This window comes from Poromitra crassiceps (genome assembly GCF_964638095.1).
Source record: "Poromitra crassiceps genome assembly, chromosome: 7".
NCBI classification, from domain to species: domain Eukaryota; kingdom Metazoa; phylum Chordata; class Actinopteri; order Beryciformes; family Melamphaidae; genus Poromitra; species Poromitra crassiceps.
The window spans coordinates 34,432,435-34,453,819 of record NC_139628.1 but is presented as its reverse complement, the minus strand read 5'-3'; the positions used below and the strand labels follow the sequence as shown (position 1 = coordinate 34,453,819).

Genomic DNA, 21,385 nt, shown 5'->3' with positions numbered 1-21,385 from the left:
CCCCAGCCCACGTCTAAAAATCTTAAGAAAACAAACAAATAAAAAACAAACAATATAACTTCTACCAGGTTCTCAATAGACCAAATTACACAGCGCAGGATAACGAGTAGTATAGCAGAAACTTGAGCATGTCTGCTAAACCACATTTTTAGGGTTTCAAATCATGTTCATAGCAGTCTCAATATTCAAAGAAGAGGGCGAATTATGCAAACAACTTGGCTGGAGTAGCAGGGCATTATATTCTTTCAGTAAAAGGAGAATGAGCCTTACATGTGCATTGCAAATGACAAGAAAACTAATCAGATTCGTGTTTCTGACAAATATGTGTATACATATGTATATATATATATTATGACAAATATACTGTGTACACATGTGTATATATATACACACGTGTATATATATATACAGTATATATGACAAATATACTGTGTACACGTGTATATAGATATACGGTATGTGTATATATATATATATATAACATACACACCCACATTTATATATACATAGTGTGTGTGGGGTCATATGACCTGATTGCTGTCTGACACCATCTGTGATATGTGACATCACTATAGTGGCAGTCCCCAAACCCCACGTTGAGAACCGCTTTTTTTTCCAGCCTAGTGTCATTTGCTTTTTGATTGGGAATGCACATCTCATTATCACTCTGGTTTCTATGGTTAGTGTGCTGCCCTCTTGTTTGTGGTCTTTTTGTTTTAACCAAAATATATCCAAATATCTAACTTCTGTGTAGTTTTCTCTGTATCAATCAATACAATCAATCTGAGATTTTTATATTTATTCATGATTTCTCTTTTCTTTGTATCATGTGTCCACAATGTAAAACCTCACTTTACAATCCAGCTTAAGAAAACACAGCAAAATGTCATACACTTTAATCAGTACAGGTAGTATTTACAATATGTACACCATAGCACAATACTACGTAACTTTGTCATCACTACTGTATACTTTTCATTGATTAGTAAGTATTTACACTGTGAATAAGACCATAATGTTGATTCCAAGTAAAAGAATAAAAAAAAAGTCTGATACGCAATAAACAAATTCAAGTAGGCGTGCCTTGATACATACTAGTTTGACTACGATTGTGGTATAGAGGTATGCAAGAACCACTTCACAGGTGCATCATGGTCCAAGACTTTGAAGAATACGTGTTAATACGAGAGCCATGTGTTTTGGGGCACAAATGCCTGCCAATTATCAATATCAAACACAAACTATACAGGGTTCATAAATGTCTGTCCAGAAGACGCAGGCTAACTATGGGGACTTTAAGGGGCGGAGCCATTGGTTTCTTCCTCCATATCTTTACACATTCATGTTTGGTCATCAGCCTTCTGTGGAAGTGGACACTAGAGCGTCCGCCGTGTCTGAACTCAAAGTCACACTTTGGGTATGTCGTGTCCAACCACTTGAAAATATCTGTCAAAAACAGGCACGGGCAATCTCAGCATCCCTTCTGTTCTCTCAGTTCAGTCCGTTTTATTACACTAATCCCTTACGACCAGGGTGACGGGGCTAGGCCTGATAGTGCGCCTAATTCCAGGTACTGCATCCATGGAATTTTGAACAATGTCACGTTTGGAGTAGGGCTGGGTTAAAAAAGTCGATTCTCCAAGTTTTATTTTAATCCTTTGATATCGATTCATCTGTCCAGAGACCGATTTTCTTTATTTAAAAAAAATAAAAAATAAAATAAACATAGGCTATAATATTATAGGCTGTGTGTGGTAGTTGAAACATAGTTTCAAGTTGACGTTTATTTATGTTTGTAGTTTAAACAAAAACATAAATACTGTAGGCTACATAAATGGAAATGTTTGATCATTAATATCTACTTTTAGAAATTATATAGGCTGAAATCAAATCACTGTGCATAATTGTGAAAGTATAAAATACTACATAAATATATGTGTAACTAAAACCATTAAAATTGACAACCGGTCCACAACTTTTTTTCCCCATGTACAGTATCTACCCCGGTCCTTGGCACAAAAAAGGTTGGGAACCCCTGTGTTACATAACTGGACAGTCATGTAATTCACGTTACAGCTCAAAAAACATGTTTTAGTATCACTAACCAAATCGATATTGAAATTAATCGAATCGGAATCGAATCGAATCGGGATTAATCGATTCGGAACCTTGTGAATCGGAATCGAATCGATTCTTGAAATTTGAACCAATACCCAGCCCTAGTTTGGAGAGAGAGAGAGAGAAAGAAGAAAAAAAAACAGAAAAAGCTGTACTCCACCATAACCGGGACTTATTCTCTTCATCGTGCTTAATTGCTGGATATACAATATGATGCGTGTCCTCCTCCGTCTGCGTTTAACCCTCTGCCTCTGGCCTAGCAGACCGAGCCCGCGCGCTCTCTCCTCCCCTGCTTCTTCAGCAGCTGGATGCGGTTGTGGACGTAAAACTTGATCGCCCGCCAGTCTCGCTGGTTGCTGACCAGCAGGGGGCAGAGTTCCAGGCAGCGCTCGCAGTCTGCCTTGGCGGGGACACGCAGTTCCACGATGTTCCTCTTCAGGTGAGTCTCCACCGCCACGCGCTCCGCCTCCGACCAGGGACGCTTCAGCACGCCACGCTTCCCTGAGAGGTTGGGAGGGAGGTGTTACAAAGTGTACATGGATGGATATGGACAGAATAAATGCAGTGTAGAATACCGTATGTGCTCCACTGATCCTGTTGTTGCTAAGGTATATCTCCATCTGCCTGTATAGAATCAAATTAACATAAACAGCTTCTCTGACCGTGGGCAAATCCGAGCTAGTCTGCCAAGCTAGTCGGAAGCTAAGATCAGACACAGATCTCTCACCCTACACACCAAAACACAGATGGTTACCTGATTTGGGCTGAATACACCTCCTTTTATGGACACTGGGTAGCGATGGGTTAACTGAAGAAGGAAGGGCTCTCTTCTTCCGTGGTGGTCGGCCCGGTCCTTTCTTCTTCACCATCACCTCTACCTTCTCCTTAACCTCCTCCTTCTCTCCCTCCCCCTCTGAATCCTCTGAAAAGGAGTCTCCTGAGTTGCCGGACATCACTGTAGACAGACATAACAGAGAACGTAGCCAAGTTAAATCATCATCATCATACCTCTATAAAAAGCTCTCTTACAAGGACGCCCTGCATACAATACAAAAGAACAGCATAGAAAATATTACAGTAGTATAAAGCAAAAATATTACACTATATTACTCTGATGATATACAAAGAACAGCATCGAAAATTTAGTATATCACAACAAGTATATAAGAAAGAACATACAACATAAAAAGCACTAAGTACAGGCGCAACAATAATTCAGCGAAAAACACATTCACACTGCTCAATGTCAGTCAACAGAGATTTAAATGGATTAGCTTGTCTCATTTTGTGAGTTTCTCTATGTTGTTCCACTTGTGTGGAGCATAGCAAATGAAAGCAGCCAATTTCCCAATCTCATGATGATTTTCAAGAACCAAACAGTCTTGGGACCTCGTGCAGTGTGACGATGATTTGTGGTTAAGAAGAAATGGGAAACGCACAACAGACATTTTCTGCCAAACTGGTTGTGATGTGGAGTAAACCTGCAGGACAGTATTGCAGCACAAGCTGCTTACATGCTTTGTTACTAAATTGGTTCCTTATTGAACTGTTTTCTTTTTGTCCTTAAATGTCATGAAATACCACCTAGAGGCCTATACATGTAACTGGTTTCAGTGTAGATGCAATTATTTTCCCTCTCAAATGAAATAAATGCCACATATCTTGATACTTCTTGTGATCTAACTCGTGATTTCTTACCGTCTAACTCGAGGCAGATGTGCTGCAGGCTCATTCCTCGGAAAAGCACGCCCTCCTTTTCTCCATAAAGCACCACCCGACCAATGCGGCCCATCAGCGCCGGGTCCCGGACGATAGCGGAGCAGTTCTGCGTCACATGGTACTCGCGCTCCAGGAAGTCCTCCAGACGCTTGGCGGGAGCGGGCCCCGGCGTACCCTGGACCTCTCCCTCCTCTAGTAGTAACAACTGGGTCAGGATGGCCACCTGCCGCCGCACCCGTGTCGTCGTCAACATCCCGGGGTTCTTGGCCCCACTGGTCCGCGCCAGGTTTCGCAGAAGGTCCGTGCCCCGCAGTGGGGTGGCAGGCGAGTGGTAGGGCCGGGAGAAGACGTAGGGGCTCTCTGGGTCCACGCCCACGTTGGGGCTGGTTTGGAGGAGCAGCTCCAGGCAGGACTCACAGTGTGGCGGGAGGATGAGTGGCTGGATGCGGCCGCGCTTGCCCATGACGCCGGCACGCGGAAGTTGACAGAGGACCGTGCGCTCGAAGGGGGAAAGGAGGGCCTCCATGCCGGCTGGGGGGGTGGGGGTGGGGGTGGAGCTGGGCTGGGGGGTGGTACGGTCGCGGTAGTCCTGGATAGTGAGTTTGGCCACCTCACACTCGCGGTGGCGATTGTAGAGGATGAGCAGGGAGAGGCTGGAGTGGCAGAGCAGGCGCCAGGCCTCAGCAGAATGCTGCGAGCGGGTTAGAGACAGATAGGCCGAGTGCTGCTGGCGGCGGAGGTAGAGGACCAGACAGGAGAGGGAGGAGAGCAGCGGAGACGTGTGATGACTCTGAGAGCTGCAAACAGAGAGAGAATACTGCTTTAAACAGCACGTCGCACCACCCAACACTCAAAAACAGATGGTTTCACTGGGATTATGTTGCTAGGGAACAGTTTGGACCCTAGTGTATTTCCTGTCAGTTATTAGCAAACACTGCAACAGGAAATAAGCGCGGGTCCATTCAGAATATTTGGGGGGGGGGGGGGGGGGGGGGGAAGTAAAAAGTAAGACATAAAAATTTAAGTATTTACTATTTTCCAAAATAAAACAACATTTATCCAACCACACCTTGCAATCTCTCCATTCTTCTCCTCTGGGACGTCATCCTCCCCTTCTCCACTCAGCACTAGATCTTCCTCTGGATCTACGTCTGGCTCTGGAGTGGGAGGAGGAACCAGCTCTTCTTTACTTTCTTTTCTTGAGCACTCCTCCACCTTCTGCTGCTCTTCCTGCTTCTCTCTCTTCATCCTCCGACCCCTCCTGGGAGCGGGCGGGGGGGGAGGCGGCGACGGACTCTTCACCCGCGGCGCTGTAGGGGCCGCAGCTCGTTTGGCTGGGGGCGGCGTTAAGCTGGGCCCTGTAGGTGCCGCGGCTCGTTTGGAGGTGGGCTGCGTTAAGGCAGGCGCCTTCTTGGCGGCGGCCGGCTGAGCCGAAGCAGGCGGGGACAGGTTGAGCGAGAACGAGACGCCGCCGGTGCTCGAGCGAGTAGCGGGCGCTTCCCTCTCCCTGGAGAAGAGGGGGGGCGGGGCAGGGTTGGAGGAGGAGGGCTGAGGGACGGCGAAGGAGTGCGCGTGAGCGCTGGAGGCGGAGGACGATGAGGGGTGAGGGTGCGAGGCGCTGCCGTTGGAGGCGTTGTGCGCGTGGAGGTGCGCCAGCTCCAAGGCTGTTCTGACCTCAGGCTGGTTGGGGTGGTGCTTCTCCAGGTGGCGCGCCAGAGAGCGATAGTGGCGGCCACAGTACGGGCAGTGCTGCCGCCGGCTCACCGTGGCCCCGCTGGAGGCGCCAATGTTTATGTTGATGTTATTGTTGATGTTGGTGGTTGGGGGCGCCAGGGCGCCACCCGGGCGCTGCGACTGGGATCTGGCTGGGGGCGCGACGGGCGCGGGGCGGGAAAAAGACGAACAGGGGCGCCCGGGCCCTCTGGAGGCAGTGGGCGCGGTCTTCTTCTTCGAATTGACCACCACGGCAATCTTGCGTTTCTTGCGACGGCGTAGAATGCGGCCCCTCATCTCCTCCATTTCCTCTTCTTCGTCGTCGTCGTCGTCATCATCGTCTTCCTCCTCTTCGTCCTCCTCGCGGTCAGAGTCGCTGGGCTCGGAGTGGGTGAGCGGGGAGGAGGAGGGCGACAGCGACCAGGAGGGAGTGAGGTAATCAGAGACGGAGAGGGACAGCGGGTGGGGGCCAGCCTCGTCCTCCTGGATTTGACGCAGGTTTGAAAGAAAACCAACCTCATTAGCTCAGCATACAAACAGGTCATAAATTTTAAGTGAATACACACAAGTTAAACATTCCTTGTACCAAATGCAGTATTTAAGCTCCAAAGTCACTGACCATGGCATTCTCGCCCCAGTCCGTCAGGCTGTAGTCCACTGTGATCTCCTCGCCTTTGGCAATGTCTCGGATCGCAATGACAACCAAGCGCACCTGGGTGCCGCAGTGGACCTCTCGAATGCGGCAGTTGGGTGGGGGGTGGAAAAGCACAGGTCCCCGGACACCACTGGCCCCCTCCTCACCCAGCTCCGGCACACTGAGGAACATAAACTGAGATTAGAAATGCAGATGCCTTAGATGCCCACCGCGGTCGGTTACCATGATGATGGTCTCTCTTACCAGAGTTGGGCGGGGTCAGCCAGGTAGTAGGGACTGCCAGGGGGAGGGAGGCGGTCCTCTGCACCCTCTGGGTACTGGCCATCACCTGGGCAAGAGCGACCTGGTTAAATCTAGTACATCTTCACTAAATGATTTTGTGAGAACTCTACTGATCCCTAACCCAAAGCTTGTGTTTGAGAAACAGAAGGTTTCTTACTTGCTACAACACCCTGCTAATACGTAGAGGTGGGTATCGCCCACCGATTTCCCAATTCGATACGATTCCGATAGACAAGGTCCCCGTTTCGATTCGATTTGCGGTTAGATATGATATGATTGGATATTTTCCATTACAATACAAATTTTGCTTGGATGTGAAAGGAATTATCTAAAAACAAATGCTGTAAATTGTACAAGGAACCTTCTAACCTGGTGCATTATTAAAAATATTAATGTTTACAGATGTTTACGAGAACTCGTTGCGCTAAGAACCAAACCACGCAAGTCTAACAGGGTTAAAGCTTCAAGCATCCACGGGAAAAGGCATTACATTAAAAGATCGATATTGGGATTTATGAATCAATATCAGTTCCTTCAAATGACTATCTATATGTATCAATACTTTTTTGTTTTTTAACCCAGCCCTACTAATATGTGTATTGGTACATTTTATATTCTCCATGAGTACCGGGTGTGGATAAAAACACCTGTGTGTCTGTGTGTGTGTATACCAGGGCTGTAGCTGTGTTCTGACATGCTCTCCTCCTCCTCATCTTCTGTTACATACGCTCGGTCACACACCTTCACAGGTGTTCCCTTCCTTTTTCTCCCACACACACGCCTACAAAAACACAAGCAGGGTTTCATTTAGCACGGTGATACATTTCAGACAAAGCAATGCTCCAGATTGTTTGTACTCCAGGAAATGTTTGGACAGAGGGGAGCCCAAGCGAGCCAAGCATGCCATGTCTGTCTCTGGTAAATCAATACAGTACTTCTCCATCAGATAGGTGAATCAACAACCAAAAGAACTTCACTGAACTGTTTAACTAATTGAGAGTAGCAATGATAATGAAGGGGAGACGATACGTAATGATTTATTTTGCACATTATTTTGCACATAATCTCACACATATCCGAAAAGTGTAAACAGTTTTGCAGACATTAATTTAGTTTGACAGTTTATTTGAGTTACGGTGTGGAGTGGACCAGTGATGTAATTTGTGCATGAATGACATCACTGGACCACAACGTAACTCAAATCAACTCTCAATAACTGTCAAACTAAATGCCTGCAAAACTGTTTACACTTTTTTGGATATGTGTGAGATTATGTGTAAAATAAATCAGCATTGAAAATTGGCAGTGTCCCTTTAAAGACACTGATGATGATGATGATGATGGTGGTGGTGATAATGATGATGGTACACATATGCAGCCTCTGCTTCGTTCTGAGTCTTTCTTGTCTAGTCGTCATATTTGCAACATTTTTCAACTGTGAGGAATTCTAACTCCTCCAGAAAAATGAAATTTCTATGATCTATTTGTAATGCCATCATCACTTAAAGTGGGAATATTCCAAACGGACAGTTTTCATATCCTATATGTGGATAACGCAGGCATACATTTTAATAAAGCCTGAGGAACACTCAATGTCTTGACTTGAAAGTTTAAATTTTGGACGTTTGAGTTGATGTGCAGAATTAGATTAATTGAATATGTGCAAGTGACAGGTGTCGTTTAATCACGACGCATCTAATCTGTTTCATTTACATTGATCATCGCCTGACCACCAAGCTTGGGTCGTGCAAACAGACAACTAAACATTATGTTTGTATGTGTTTTATCACTAGAACTGACTCCACCCCTTCTTTCTGTCGTCAGTTAAAAGTCCGTTAACGTTACTTGTATTTACACAACAAACCATCCATCATTCATGACTCCTCGTGTCAGTTGTTCATGGTCAGCAACTTTGTTTACTCGAAAACTAAATAGCCACGAATAATAAAGCTATCTAGCTACAACAGCTGCACAGCCCATCAGTGTTGTAGTAACGCTATAGTAATACAGTGGCGATTGAAGATTATATTCAGAGCAATCTGCAATCTGATAAATCAAAGCTAACGTTAGACGGGGCTGGTCCACAAGTGGATGACTGGGCAGCGAGCAGCAGACAACTAAACGTTAGAGGTTAAACACCCAGTAGTTAGCTGGTGATTTCTGCTGGGTGCATGCTAAACCACGGCTAGCCAGTTAGCTTACAGTAGCTAACGTTAAGCTAACAGAATGACTTCAAAACATCAAAAATCAAAAGCTGACTGTTGATTGCGGATCGAGGCGGCTACTTGAAGATGCAAGCCTGCAAAACGCCGCAGCTGCGCCCCAAAACCAAACAAAAACCACTCTCGCTGCGCCGCTTTATTTAGCTAAATAACGTTAAAATCGTGCACGCGAATAATAGGCTTGGAACTAAACAAACATGCACGCTCGCGGCGCGTGCGTTTCTGCCTCTTGATATTTTGCTCACAAATCCCCGGTGGAAACGCCCGGTGCGACGACCCGGGGCTCGGTTCACTCACCCCCGTGGCGGCGGCGGCTTGCTCCCATCTCCGTCGCTGTCGAGGGTCGGTGGCTCCCGGTAGTCAAAAGGCGACCGAACGTTCTCCGCCATTAGGACTCCCTTCCCTACCTCTCGCGCTCCGGTAGATTGCACAATGCGCATGTGCAGAATATCCTTGGGGGTTCTAATGGTAAAATGGGGTACTCTTCTAAAGACACAACATTTAGATTTATTGGATGCTGCGAATGAAATGTGACTGTTGTATTGGGTGGGGCGTTGTGATCTTTCATCTATCCATATGGAAGTGCAGTCATATGTCAATGTTTTGCATTCAAGTTGGCCTATTTCAGGTTGAAGAGAATCCAACACAGGCACAGTGGATATGACTCAGTTTTAATATTCACTGCACATCAAATTATCAACAGATAAAATGAAAACCAAGAACAAAATTCACCATACCTGCAGGTCTAAACATAAAGTCGCATCTGATTCATCCATTATTCAGAGTATTAGTATCATTTGTGTCAGTGTACATGCAGAGTGTATGGTGGTGGATCTTAATTAAACACTACAGTGAAGGTGTTTGGTGCAGACTTTGACTGTGGCTACAATACCGGCGGTACAATCCTATTGTACAATATTAATATTATAGTCCAAAAATGGTTAAAATAAAACAATATAGCAGCACGTTCAAGTATGATTATACAATACAATTTAAAGAGAACTTTCTGGACACAGCAGCAAACATGATACTTGATAATCACGGGGTCCTCTCGCCCTTCCGAAGTGTCGGCATTCCGATCATTGATCATTGTTAGGTTCTGGGGGAGGTTAGGTTTAGGTGTGGGGGGTGGGAGAGGTTAGGTTTAGGGTTAGGGTCTGCAGGAGGTTAGGTTTAGGCATGGGATGTGGGAGAGGTTAGGTTTAGACGTGGGGGCTGGGAGAGGTTAGCTCCAGCCGGTCCCCCGGGTTAGGGTTAGGGTTCTTTCGCAATGACGAGACAGATCTCCATTCCGACAATTTTGTCGGAATGCCGGTATTTCGGAGTGCCGACATTTCGGGAATGCCAGGGTGTCCCCGATAATCACAGATTGTGCCAAACCAAAAATAACACCATTAGGCATAAAGTCAGTCTGTACATGAAAACATAAAACATATTGGGTTTGACTTGGAATTATTACTTGCATGATGATAATGTAGTACATTAATTAAAGCTACATAGCCAACTTCATCTGCCAATATGGCTACAGATTCAGTTGCACTTCAGTCACAGTTTATCAGTCATATCATTTTTGGCTACATTCTAACAATTAGTTTGATTCTGGCATGTTAGTAACAGTCATCACCTAGTAAATCCACTTAAATAAAATAACTTAGAGACTATACAAAAAGAAAAAAACTGTTCAACCAACTCTGCCACTGCACAAAGCAAACCAACCTTAATGGGAGCAATAGTTTACATACACCTTTATGTCAAAGGAATAGGCAACTGTGGCAAACTTAGAGGTCATCTTAACACTTCCCGTGGAAATACCAACGTCTGGGAAAAGCTGTCTGGTGGACTTTGTTAAAGATGGCTTAGCTGTGATTTTAGTTAAGCAGTACATGTTGCAACCTCCAGCATTCACAGAGTACTTTCATGTAATTTCCCCCCCATTTGGAATACATCAAAGCTGGCTGTTATTTGGAGTCAGTTCATAGTTGCTGTCGGATAAAAGAAGAAACATTATATTTCTTCCTTCCCTTCCCTCTCTGTGTGTAGGACATGAAGGGTCTGCGCAGCATGGTCTGCCCAGTGGATGAGCTCCAGCAGCACCCGGTAGGTCCACATTTTGGCCGCGAAAGTCCCCACAGCACCATCCACCTCCTACACAGAAGACAGTGATGATGGTGTTTGGCACATAAACGTTCATATGAAATCAAGAATAATACAGGGTGTCCAGTGGATCAAATATGGTAGTGCTATGTTGCTCATGTTGTGATCGTATGATCGCATTATCCCATCTCTTTCACTGTCCATTTTAACTGTACTATTTATCTAAAAAACTCATACTATTCTGAGAGAAAAGCAGGAACATGAGATCAGAGAAAACCGTGGGTGGTGGTCAGAGCAGGAAGAAGAGGGGAATATGCAACACGCCATATGAACAGGTTGTGACGCTATATGGCCATTTCTACTTTGAATATACTGGCACCTGAGTCATAGTTTGATTGAGTCCCTAAGTCAAATGTATTCAAATACAAGCTAGGGCAGAGCGATAGTTCAATATTGTTGTTTATCGTCTTTCAGTGGAATCATATCGTCATGATATGGTGATTTTAATATATCGTGACACATAATTCTCTGCTGTTTAATCTGATTATAACACGAGCACATTTTATTTGAAAACGGACAAAATGAGATATGGTAGGAATATATTTGAAATGTTCCGTTTTGTTTGACATCACACCTAACATTACCAATCGGTTCAATGAGCTAGACATTTTGTGATTTCCATACGTGATCCTTTTTTGTTTTACCATTATTTAACCAGGCAAGTCATTCAATCCTTATTTACAATGGTGACCTGGCAAATCGTGATATACCGTATACCGATATCGGAACATATCCTTATGATATCGTGATATTGATTTCAACTATATCGCACAGCCTTAATACAAGCAAAGATGTCCGGTGACATCGGAGGGATTAAGTGAATGAGTTGCGTCTAAAAATACATGGTTGTTGTTTTTAACATTTGTCATAATCAAGTGTAACGTTAGGTGTTAATCAATCTGGGAACGCAGAGTCTATCAGTCTGACGACTAATATGACTCTGGGACAGACGGACGATATCTCGGGGTTTCCCGCCCCTTCCGTCATTGTTTACAGTCCGACAACGTCTCATATGCATCTATTTATTATTATTAATATTATTATTATTATTATTATTATTATTATTATTATTAGCCGAAATGTCATCTAGACCTACAATTCATCAGCTCCAACTCCATTCTCATGTCGATTGGACTGTAAACAATAACACGGAAGCAGAAACCCCGAAATATCTGCCGTCTCTCCCTCATATTAGTCGTCAGACCGATAGACTCTGGGTGACCAGATTGGGTATTAATCAACTCCACTGTTGGCCTACATGAATATAATAGCATTGTATAACGTGGCGGGGCAGTGTGATGCATTAACTCATAAACTAATACTTTGCAGGGCCCTTTTATGCTCAATACGAATGTAACTATGACGCAGATTTTTGTTAGGACACCTTAATGAAGGCATATAGCATGCTGGTGAAAAATTAACTGTATGGAGAAAGGAGGGGCTTATGGACTACCTGGTATCTTATGAACTACCAATCTGGTTTATGTTTTATTGTTGTGTCTTGTAAACCCATGGGGGTTGGGCACCTAGAGTGCATGAGTGACACGTAAATAAATCAATCAAATCAAATCAAAGAAATCTGGGAACCCAGAGTCTATCAGTCTGACGATAAATAAGACTCTGGGACTTACGGCTGATATTTTGGGGTTTTTGGGGAAAATATCATCCCTCTGTCCCAGATTCTGATTAGTCATCAGACTGGTAAGACTCTGGGTGCCCAGACTGATAAACTACCCTCCCTGTTTTTGGCCTATTGAATACTGTACCTCGTTGCACTGGTCATCTGGAGTGACATCCACGGTCGCGTCCTCAGTCTCCACCAGCACCCTGGTGCTGTGGAGCAGGTGCTCCAGCCTGGCCCGCACGCTCTTCCTCATGGACTCGTAATCGCCCTCCATCTCGCCCATCTCCTCCTCCTCCCTCAGGATGAGACAGTGGAGCAGCCCCAGACACTGGCGCAGAGCCGAATGCAGCAGCTGCACCCGCTCCTCGGTGCCGGGCTCCTCCGCGGCTGGGCCGAGGGACACGATGCGGCCCCCATCTGGGGCGTGGTCTGACAGGAAGCTCTCCCTATCCCTCTGAAAGGACAAGAGGGGGGGGGGGGGGGGGGGGCATTAGGGGTGGGGAAAGGAGGAGTGAGAGGTAGAAGGCTAATTGACGGTGGGGAAATTTAGTTTTTCCTTGATGCTGAGTGAAAAGAAAACTGATACAACAAGGCGACACCATTTACCTTGCACTTTTGTGTAAGATCAATTATGAATCTAAGACTAAGTGAGAACAATATTGATTATATTGATCAATTAAGAGGTGTTGTAAATGTTAGATGAGGTAAGCATAACAGCAGGACAATCTAATACACCCTGACTCTATCCATTAGGTTGAGTCCCCAGGGAAAATGGAGGGGGGAGGGGGTCTTTTAGGATGATTAAATTGTGTCCGGGCAATGGTCCGGGCTGCAGTATTCTCAATCCATTTAAGAAAACAGTGCGCACTTATACATGAGTTCCTACACTGGGGAGAGTCAAATATATCATTCAAACGCGACAGGTAAACTAGCTTACCTGTTACCTCGCTCATACAAAAAGCATGGCGTGGAAAATACATTCCGACAAGTAACGGGACGGGGCGTCCACAGACACACACATAGCCAGGCGAATGGGAGCTAACGTGAAGCTTGTCAACTGATACTCACGTATAGCTGGAGGAGGTGAGTGCATTCTTGGTGCAGTAGCCGGGCTAGGGCCACCGCTCTCCCGGTTCGCGACCGGCCGGGAGCCACCTTCATGTCCAACAACGCGTCCACGGTTATTATTCGTTGCTCCTCCTGCTCTGCCATTTGCACTCAAGCCGTGTCAGACTAGAGGTGGGTTAGCAGCAGCGAGCTGGATGGAGACCGATCGGTGAATTTAGAAGCGGCAACAATGTTTCAATCCTGTAGCGAATATTTCAGTAGTTGTCGGATGTTTGGAATTCCTATCGGTTTTGCACACGAGCCCCCGGGTGCCTCGTAGTTGTCAATGAAGCATGTTTATGTCGATGTTCATGTTGGCATGCACGCAACGCAGTGGGATTTAATTGGTTCCGCAAGCCACAGGGGCGTTTTTAGGGGGACGCACAGCACACAGGAGGGCTGTTTTCCTTTTCCCCCCAAAAAACGTCACCACGTAGCCCACCCATCCTTAGAAAAACAATGGGAATAACGGTTTGAAATGTTTAGCAAAAATCCTAGGTTTTACACCCGTTGCATATTGTGTAAATAATTTGATTAATCGGGATATTTCGTGGTCCTGACGTCAACTGAAGGTGTCATCGATTTAGGATTAGAAACGGACTGTCCTTTTGGCCAACTGTTAGCGCGTTCGACTTTAAAAGCACAGAATCTAATACCGGGTTCGATTCCCTCCTACAGACAGACAGACTGCAGGGGGAGGTGGTGTGACACTATACACCACTTCAACCCGAGTACATGCTGGCCATTGGGATTGTCCCTTTGAATGATTTACAAAACAGCACAACTATGCATAAGGTGCCGCAGACCACCAGTTGAAAACCCCTGCCCTAATATAGGCATACTTTTGTCATGGATCAATAATATAAATAGGCCTATTAGATAAGGACAATATAAACTCACCATTAAGTAACACAGAAATCCCTCAGGAATATTAGTGGGATTTTTGTTGGGGATATTAATTAGGATATTATCTTCTTCATTAGGATGTTGCCTTATTTTATGGTCAAATGGTGGATTATCATCAGCTTACAAGTTTAATATATTTTTTTTATCATTTAACCACATGATGCGTCTAACTAATCCCATTCAAAGACTTGACAGCATAATAGTATATTTATTCTGAACACGTTTGCTGATAAATTAAAATGAAGGTTGCAGGCATAAGAGTGCTCAGTAGTAGTGGCAGTGTACAAAGGTATTTTAGAGCATATTCTCAACAATTAATGTGTAAATGGACACAATTTCATACAGAAGCAAACTTTCTTTGATTTTGACAGACATATTTTTGTTACAAAACTGTTATTGGGGGGGAAATGATCAAAGCAAGCATCTGTAATGAAGAATTATAACAGATAGCAAAGTGTACAATTAAGTGCAAGAAAGTGAACAAATACAATCAAATGAAGAATACATACAACACATACAAACACAACCAGGTGAGGAAGACAATCTTTGCTTCACAAGCGTAGCAAGACAAGATGATTGCTTAGTCACAGTCACACTAATAATAGTTTAGATTTGGACCCAGGGCCCAGTGTGTTTGACAGAGCTACAGTCAACGGCTTGTCATCATTACAAGCGCACAAAGGTATGGAGAAGCTACCTGAAAAGAGCACCTTTAAAATGCATATATTTGGGATAGCCTACTGTCTGTCATTCATGTCAAGTAAAAAAGGAAAATCTAGAAATGAATTTGAAGGTAAAGAGTCATAATTTGAAAGTTTACCTTCAAATACATTTCTAGAAACTTATAATTGTGTCATTTGGACTACATTGCTACAAAGTTTGCTCATGTATTCATGTACTGTGAGTGACATTGTGCGACACCCTCATCTGGTTGTAGTTGTGGCTCTCAATACTTTTTTTGTATGACATTGTATTGTAGAAAATCAAACACGTGCTCAACTCCCGACTTTGCAGTAGGCTAAACTGGGTGCTGGATCCCCAAAATAAACTATTAATCAAATAAGGAAATTAAGGACAGCACTCCAAGTTGATCAATCTATTGCCACACACAGTGGACGTTTCGGGCAGCAGCCTTTCTTCAGCGTGTAATGGAAATTACATGGGGGGTTTCTTTTTGGGGGATTCTCTATCCTAGACCCAGCAGATGCCCTCCTCTCTCACCACAAGAAGAGAGGCATCTTACCACGGAGTCATTACGCCAGGTAATGTGGGTCATGTAATTGCCATTACACACTGAAGAAGGGCTGCTGCCCGAAACGTCCGCTGTGTGTGGCAATACGTTTATCAACTTGGGCTGGATAGCTGTCCTTTTCCTTATGATTGATATTGCCCATTTATCAAATTAATCCGATTTTTTTTAGGTTACCATTATATTGCCATACAGTATACACAAGCATGCTGAATAAATAAAAGTTGAATGAGCTGTAATCCTATGACACTTCCATTATCATTCACCTTGCAATGAAAGAAATACAAACGGGAAGAATGGGAATACTTTGGGGATATAAATGGCATGAGGGATTTTTTTGCATTATGCTTTGACTCTTTGCTTCGCTAAATGTAAATATATGCATGTCTAACAAGATCTCTCTCTCTCTTACACTCTTACACACGCACACACACACACACAGTGACAGAACCAATCTAGGTTGTGTTAAAATATTCAATAAGTGATAAAATAGTCAGTGTACACAATCTATTGTACATCATACTCCCTGATATAAAGTAGTACTGTGTAGGTATCTAAGTGGGTACTGCAATACACTCCATGGAGGCAAACTCTAATGAACTCATACACATTTTAATTGCTCTTCATATGTAAGCTTAGTAAATTCTGACACACTCTTGTCTCTTTTTGTCCCCTTCAGCTTGCCATACCTACGGTTCCTCTCCACCCCGTCCCATATAGATCAATCTATCGCCATGCACCTCGGCACTTTCTAACAGTATCTGCGTCTCGCCTTCCCTCTCCCACACTATCCCTTCATCTTCCTTCCTCCTCTCCCCATCGCCCTCCCACACCATTCCGCCCACATCCTGCTGGTCCCTCTCCACTATCACCCCCTCCCACAGGTCCCCCTCCTCAGTCAGCTGCACCTCCTCATCCACGTCCCTGACCCACTCCACGTGCTGCTGGTGGGGGGCCAGGGTGGTGACGGCGCTCAGGGTGAGCAGGGTGCTCTGGCAGTCCGTGGTGAGCGCGGGCCCAGCCGTGGCGATGGGCAGGGTGGTCAGCTGGACGAGCTGTGGGTGGCAGGCGGCTGAGAGGTAGCCGGAGGAGGTGGTGAGGTGCAGCAGGGCGGAGCTCTCTTGCCCCTGCCTCGCATGATGCGGGGCCAGCTGGAGGAGGTGGCCCTGGGGGGACGTCACCATCTGAGTCTGCTGTGGGCCGAGGGGCAGCACCACCTGCTGGAAGGGGGCGAGCGCCCCACCTGGCGAGTGCTCCACCCAGGGAGTGGAGCACTCCACTGCCTGGCTCTCCTGGCTGACAGACGGCCGAGCGGCGATTGAAGTGAACCCAGGGATGGCCTCCACGAGCAGGGTGGGGCTGGTTATTACGGTGCCGCCGTTGGCTGCTAGGGCTTCGGCTATGAGCACCTCAGGGTGGCTCTTGGCCTTATGGGCGACCACGGAGTCCTTTTTCTCAAACTTTTTGCCACAAATGTTGCAAGAAAACTGATAGGAGGCATCGGCATCATGCTTCTTCATGTGCCAGTTCAGGGAGGCCTTCTGGCGGCAGGTGAAGCCGCAGATCTCACACCTGCCACAGGGTGGAGACAGAGGACAGGTTATAGTCGACATGAGCTGGACCGCTCATCCATGACACTTTTTCTCCTTGGCATTTCTCTCTCTCCCCATTCCAATCAGTTTGAACTTGAACAAAGACCAATTAAAATGAATTATTAAATTGTTACCGGACAACGTAATAATTATTATACTGTGCATCCCACAGTACACAGGCAACAGGACTCCAGTAACTGAACACCGCTTGGCTGAGGTTGTAACTGGAGTGGCATGATGGGCTGAGCAGACAATTTGCTTCAATACATAGAGCCTCTGTTTGTTTTTTAGCCATTGACAGTTCATTATAGTTCAGCTATACTTGAATAGTTCTTGTGTAAATAAATAAATAAATACGATTGTGCACCGATAGGAATTCGATTCGCACCTGTTGGTGTCCTTTTCACAAGAATGGGCTGACTGTAGCCAAAGTTGTTGTTGGCAGTGTATTGAAAAATATCTTCCATTCCCACAGCGTGCATTATGACACTGTCACATGGCAGGTTGATCATGGCATGCCTACTCACTGTATTGGCTTCTCTCCTGTGTGGATCATCCTGTGCACAGCCAGGTTATGGGAGCTCTTGAAGGCGCGGGCACAGTACTCGCAAATAAAGTCCCTCTGATCTGAACGACAGATGACAAAGAGAAAAGACAAGAATTAGACAAGAGGTGTCACTTGAAATGGGGCCAGTATCGCCCATATATTGAGAAATAATGGAGTTTCCAGCCCGTGAAAATAGCAGTAAGCTACCATATAAAACGTGAATTTAAAAAAAGTACACTTTGTCAGAATTCCGACTGACAGACTGTAGTCTCGCATTTTTGTACATCACCAATATGTTTCATGTGACTATGTGTGTAGGTATATGTATGTGTATATCTGTAGGTATCATTAGTTAGTCTATCTATGGTTGTGTTTGTATTTGTCATCATTTCTATTTTATTGCATGTCAACATGAAACTGGTATTGCGATTGATGTTTGATCATTGTTTGTTTATCGAAAATAATAAAAACTATTAATCATTATCAAAAAGAATTAGACAAGAGAATACAGAAAGGGGTATACAGATAGTAGTGATGTTAAGCTCATTAGACTAATAATATATTGGAATATTGTTTGAATTAATTAAGTTGACCTCGATTTACCCTGCCAGGCATTTCAACAGCCTCGGAAGTGGTGGTCACGTGACTTGCCTAATGAAATGCAAACAAATACATGGTATGGTGCCAATGCAAAGGCTGTGTAAATAGACGAGTGTTCCATGGCGTCACCTGTGTGGTGCTTAGCATGGCGCAGCAGCTGCTTCTGCAGACGAAACAGGCGACCACACGAGGGGTGACTACACACGTACTTCTTCTTCAGCAAGTGCTGGTATTTTATATGGTGCTGAAAGACAGACATGGTGGAGAAAGAAGGCGCAAACTGGTTAAAGGTACAATGAACGTCAGAAGCGTTTACTGGTGAAACTGCTGTAGCTCAGTACGAAACTGCTGTAGCCGAATTGGTATGCACTGAAAGAACACTGCTATTTAAAACTTTTAACAGCACTGGCTTTCCTTCTGCATCCTATAATCAACACGCCAACCTTCTCGCTCACCGCTCCCCCAGGGGATGGGTCAAATGCGGAGAACAAATTTCACACATTGTGTGACAATCAGTGGGACTTTTATGTTTTACACCTCAGTCAGTGTAAGCTGATTTATTGTAGCCATTGTATTTCAGGAATTGGGCTTGTCATGGTTACAGCTGTCTGGATGGCAGACCTGGAGGTAGCGTGGGTGGGCTAAGATAGTACCACAGCCCTCCATCTCACAGCGGACATACTGCACTGGGGGCTTCTTCCTATGAGCACCGAAAAGAGGAAATGAATGTAATGAACGTATATTGAAGTAATACAATACATTCAAGTAATACATTCACAATACTATAACTAGAAGGTCTAACTTTGAAGCCTTCTCATTACCTTCGTTTGGGCGGCTTTTCATCTTTTCGTCGCCTTCCTCTCCTAAGATGAGAACAAATTGAACAGCTTAGTATGGACTTAGCATTGTTAAACAGCTCTTTCTAAACTTGCACTCGGCCCTTCTGCCTTCTTTCAACTAACTAGTCATCCACCCAGACTTCACTTACTTCCTGGGTGGCTCTTCGACATCATCTCCCACTTCGTCGTCTCCCATTTCCATCTCAACTTCCATCTTTACAGCCATCTTTGGCGATTCCTCCTTTTTAATCTCATTTTCCTCATCCTCCTTTTCTGACTCCTGCTCCGTCTTGTCCTCCGGCTTTAACATCGGACGTCGCCTTGATTTCTCCCTAAAGAGTTGAGAGAGGGAAATAAAGCATGAATTACTTCTGAAACTAACAATATATCACATTTATCATACTGTTTTTTCCCCATTATGCGGCTTCAACTTCGTAGTATTTGAACATAATAACAGACTAATATTCATTGCGGGAAGTCAAGTCAGCGTACTTCTTTGCCTGAGGTTTATCGATGAGATCATTTGGGTTGTCTCTGAATGGAGGCTCCTCGTCAAGAGGCTCCTCATCTCCAATACTAACATGGACATCAACGACAGAATATCAGCCACAATGAAATTCACATTGGCAAATTGAACAAAAGTCCAACATTTCTGTTTGATAAGCTCAATATCACTCACTTTTCATTGCTTCCTTTAGAAAATTCCTTTTCCACTCCTGAAAAAACAGGTAATGATTTTGATTTATCACCTCATTTTGACATGCTTGTCTTACAGGTTAGGTAGGACCGCAGTCTAGACAGGTCAGATATATTACCCACATATCTAGCTGATGAGTGTAAGAATGTCAACTCATACCACATGATGCAGCCTCTGTCTCTGGTTCAGTCTTGCACACCAGTGCTGGTGCGGAGGAAGGCACTCGGCTTGAGGCTCCCCACTGGCCCTTTCTAGACTTGGACAGCTTTGGTCCAAGAGTGCACAAGGATGCTGAGGTAAACAGTATGCACATGTCCACATATTAATTGACAATTAATTAATTACCAACAGAAGTCTCCTCCAAATAGGGTGAGACAGACTCAAACTGACACTGTGTAAAATAAATGTATTTTTTTATTTACCTTTTTTGGCTGAGGATTTCTTTTTCGCTGTACTGTGGGTGAAAAGGGGTCCACAGTAAGTGATATTCAGGTGCAAAGCCAAACAATTCTACTGTATAATGTGACAATAATACATCGTTTGTGCACTACCCTGTGACTATAAGTACAGCAGCAAGGCACTAAAACACATGTATTGATGAATGCAGTGTTTTGGTTAACCTATAGCTTTAAGAACCCTGAGCGATACAGGACACTTCCTACAATCACAGCTCCAAGCCTTCTACTGCAATCGCACTCAGTTATGATGACTGCTTGCTTCTAACCACCATGTAACTCATAGAAATAGGTGTATCTCGCTGTGATACTTATGAACAGTAAAGGGCAGCAACACTGCCTGTGCTGTGCTGTGCATGCACTCCACTTACTCCCTGGCATCTGTGTTTTTGGAGGGTCTGCCACGGCGACGGTGGGCATTTTTAGCGTTCTTCTGGCCAGAGTCACTCTTGGATTTGCTGCTGGTACTGTCCGCCACAGTTCCACGGGCTGTCCGGGCTCGCAAAACACGTCCAGGATCCCCGGGACCAGACCCAGCGTCAGTAGAGCCCGCGGAGTTTACTCCAGCGTTCACCCGCCTCTTAGCCCCTCTCCTCCCGGGTGACTGTTCACTCGAGGTCGGGGATGGTTTTGAGGCCTCCGCTGGACAAACCCCAGAGTGCCTGCTAGTCCCCGTCCCAGGACTGGAGCCGGGAAACTCGTCTTCCCCCGAGTCCATGCCCCTCTCTTAGCTACGCCTTTCACTGAGTTTGGTGGTTAACGTTATTACTAGTTAAGTTTGTAATATTTAATTCAGTCGAGGCAGAAATGGAAAATTAACGTTATTAGCAACGTAGTAAGGCCCTGGTGGACCAGCTAGGTCAACATCAAACTGTATATCTCCGCGGAAACCTTACATTTACAAGC

General features: G+C 45.0%; 3 protein-coding genes across 4 annotated transcripts; all 3 read right to left on the bottom strand.

The window, feature by feature from the left end:
• Positions 1-837: 837 nt before the first annotated feature.
• LOC310780189 (uncharacterized protein) lies at positions 838-9,116 on the bottom strand. 2 transcript variants are annotated; one of them, XM_083640764.1, is made up of 8 exons: positions 9,007-9,116; positions 7,159-7,268; positions 6,449-6,533; positions 6,170-6,365; positions 4,907-6,033; positions 3,817-4,634; positions 2,873-3,073; positions 838-2,619 (listed from the first exon to the last, which is right to left on the bottom strand). In XM_083640764.1, exons 1-8 carry the CDS (start codon positions 9,096-9,098, stop codon positions 2,375-2,377), a joined length of 2,874 nt encoding a protein of 957 aa, XP_083496890.1. In that variant the 5' UTR covers positions 9,099-9,116; the 3' UTR covers positions 838-2,374. The 2 variants fall into 2 exon arrangements, with proteins under 2 accessions (XP_083496890.1, XP_083496891.1); XM_083640765.1 differs by lacking the exon at positions 9,007-9,116 and adding an exon at positions 8,352-8,406.
• A 1,597-nt stretch (positions 9,117-10,713) lies between these two features.
• Positions 10,714-13,699, bottom strand: LOC310779573 (uncharacterized protein; the record flags this gene model as incomplete). Its single annotated transcript, XM_083640099.1, has 3 exons — positions 10,714-10,854; positions 12,630-12,941; positions 13,556-13,699. 3 exons carry the CDS (start codon positions 13,697-13,699, stop codon positions 10,714-10,716), a joined length of 597 nt encoding a protein of 198 aa, XP_083496225.1.
• A 2,739-nt stretch (positions 13,700-16,438) lies between these two features.
• On the bottom strand, positions 16,439-21,385 carry LOC310779572 (uncharacterized protein; the record flags this gene model as incomplete). The annotated part of the gene is made up of 11 exons (XM_083640098.1): positions 20,851-21,385; positions 20,447-20,478; positions 20,184-20,315; positions 20,007-20,043; positions 19,820-19,903; positions 19,477-19,659; positions 19,310-19,351; positions 19,110-19,188; positions 18,618-18,732; positions 17,869-17,968; positions 16,439-17,321 (listed from the first exon to the last, which is right to left on the bottom strand). Exons 1-11 carry the CDS (start codon positions 21,195-21,197, stop codon positions 16,439-16,441), a joined length of 2,034 nt encoding a protein of 677 aa, XP_083496224.1. The 5' UTR covers positions 21,198-21,385.

Bases quoted from the DNA above. Each gene is read 5' to 3' on its own strand.
- LOC310780189 (XM_083640764.1), bottom strand. From the start codon at position 9,098: ATGGCGGAGAACGTTCGGTCGCCTTTTGACTACCGGGAGCCACCGACC. The intron at 3,074-3,816 runs GTAAGAAATCAC...GTCTGTCTACAG, and splicing joins CATCTGCCTCGAGTTAGACG to TGATGTCCGGCAACTCAGGA. The intron at 2,620-2,872 runs GTAACCATCTGT...CCAACCTCTCAG, and splicing joins GTGTATTCAGCCCAAATCAG to GGAAGCGTGGCGTGCTGAAG.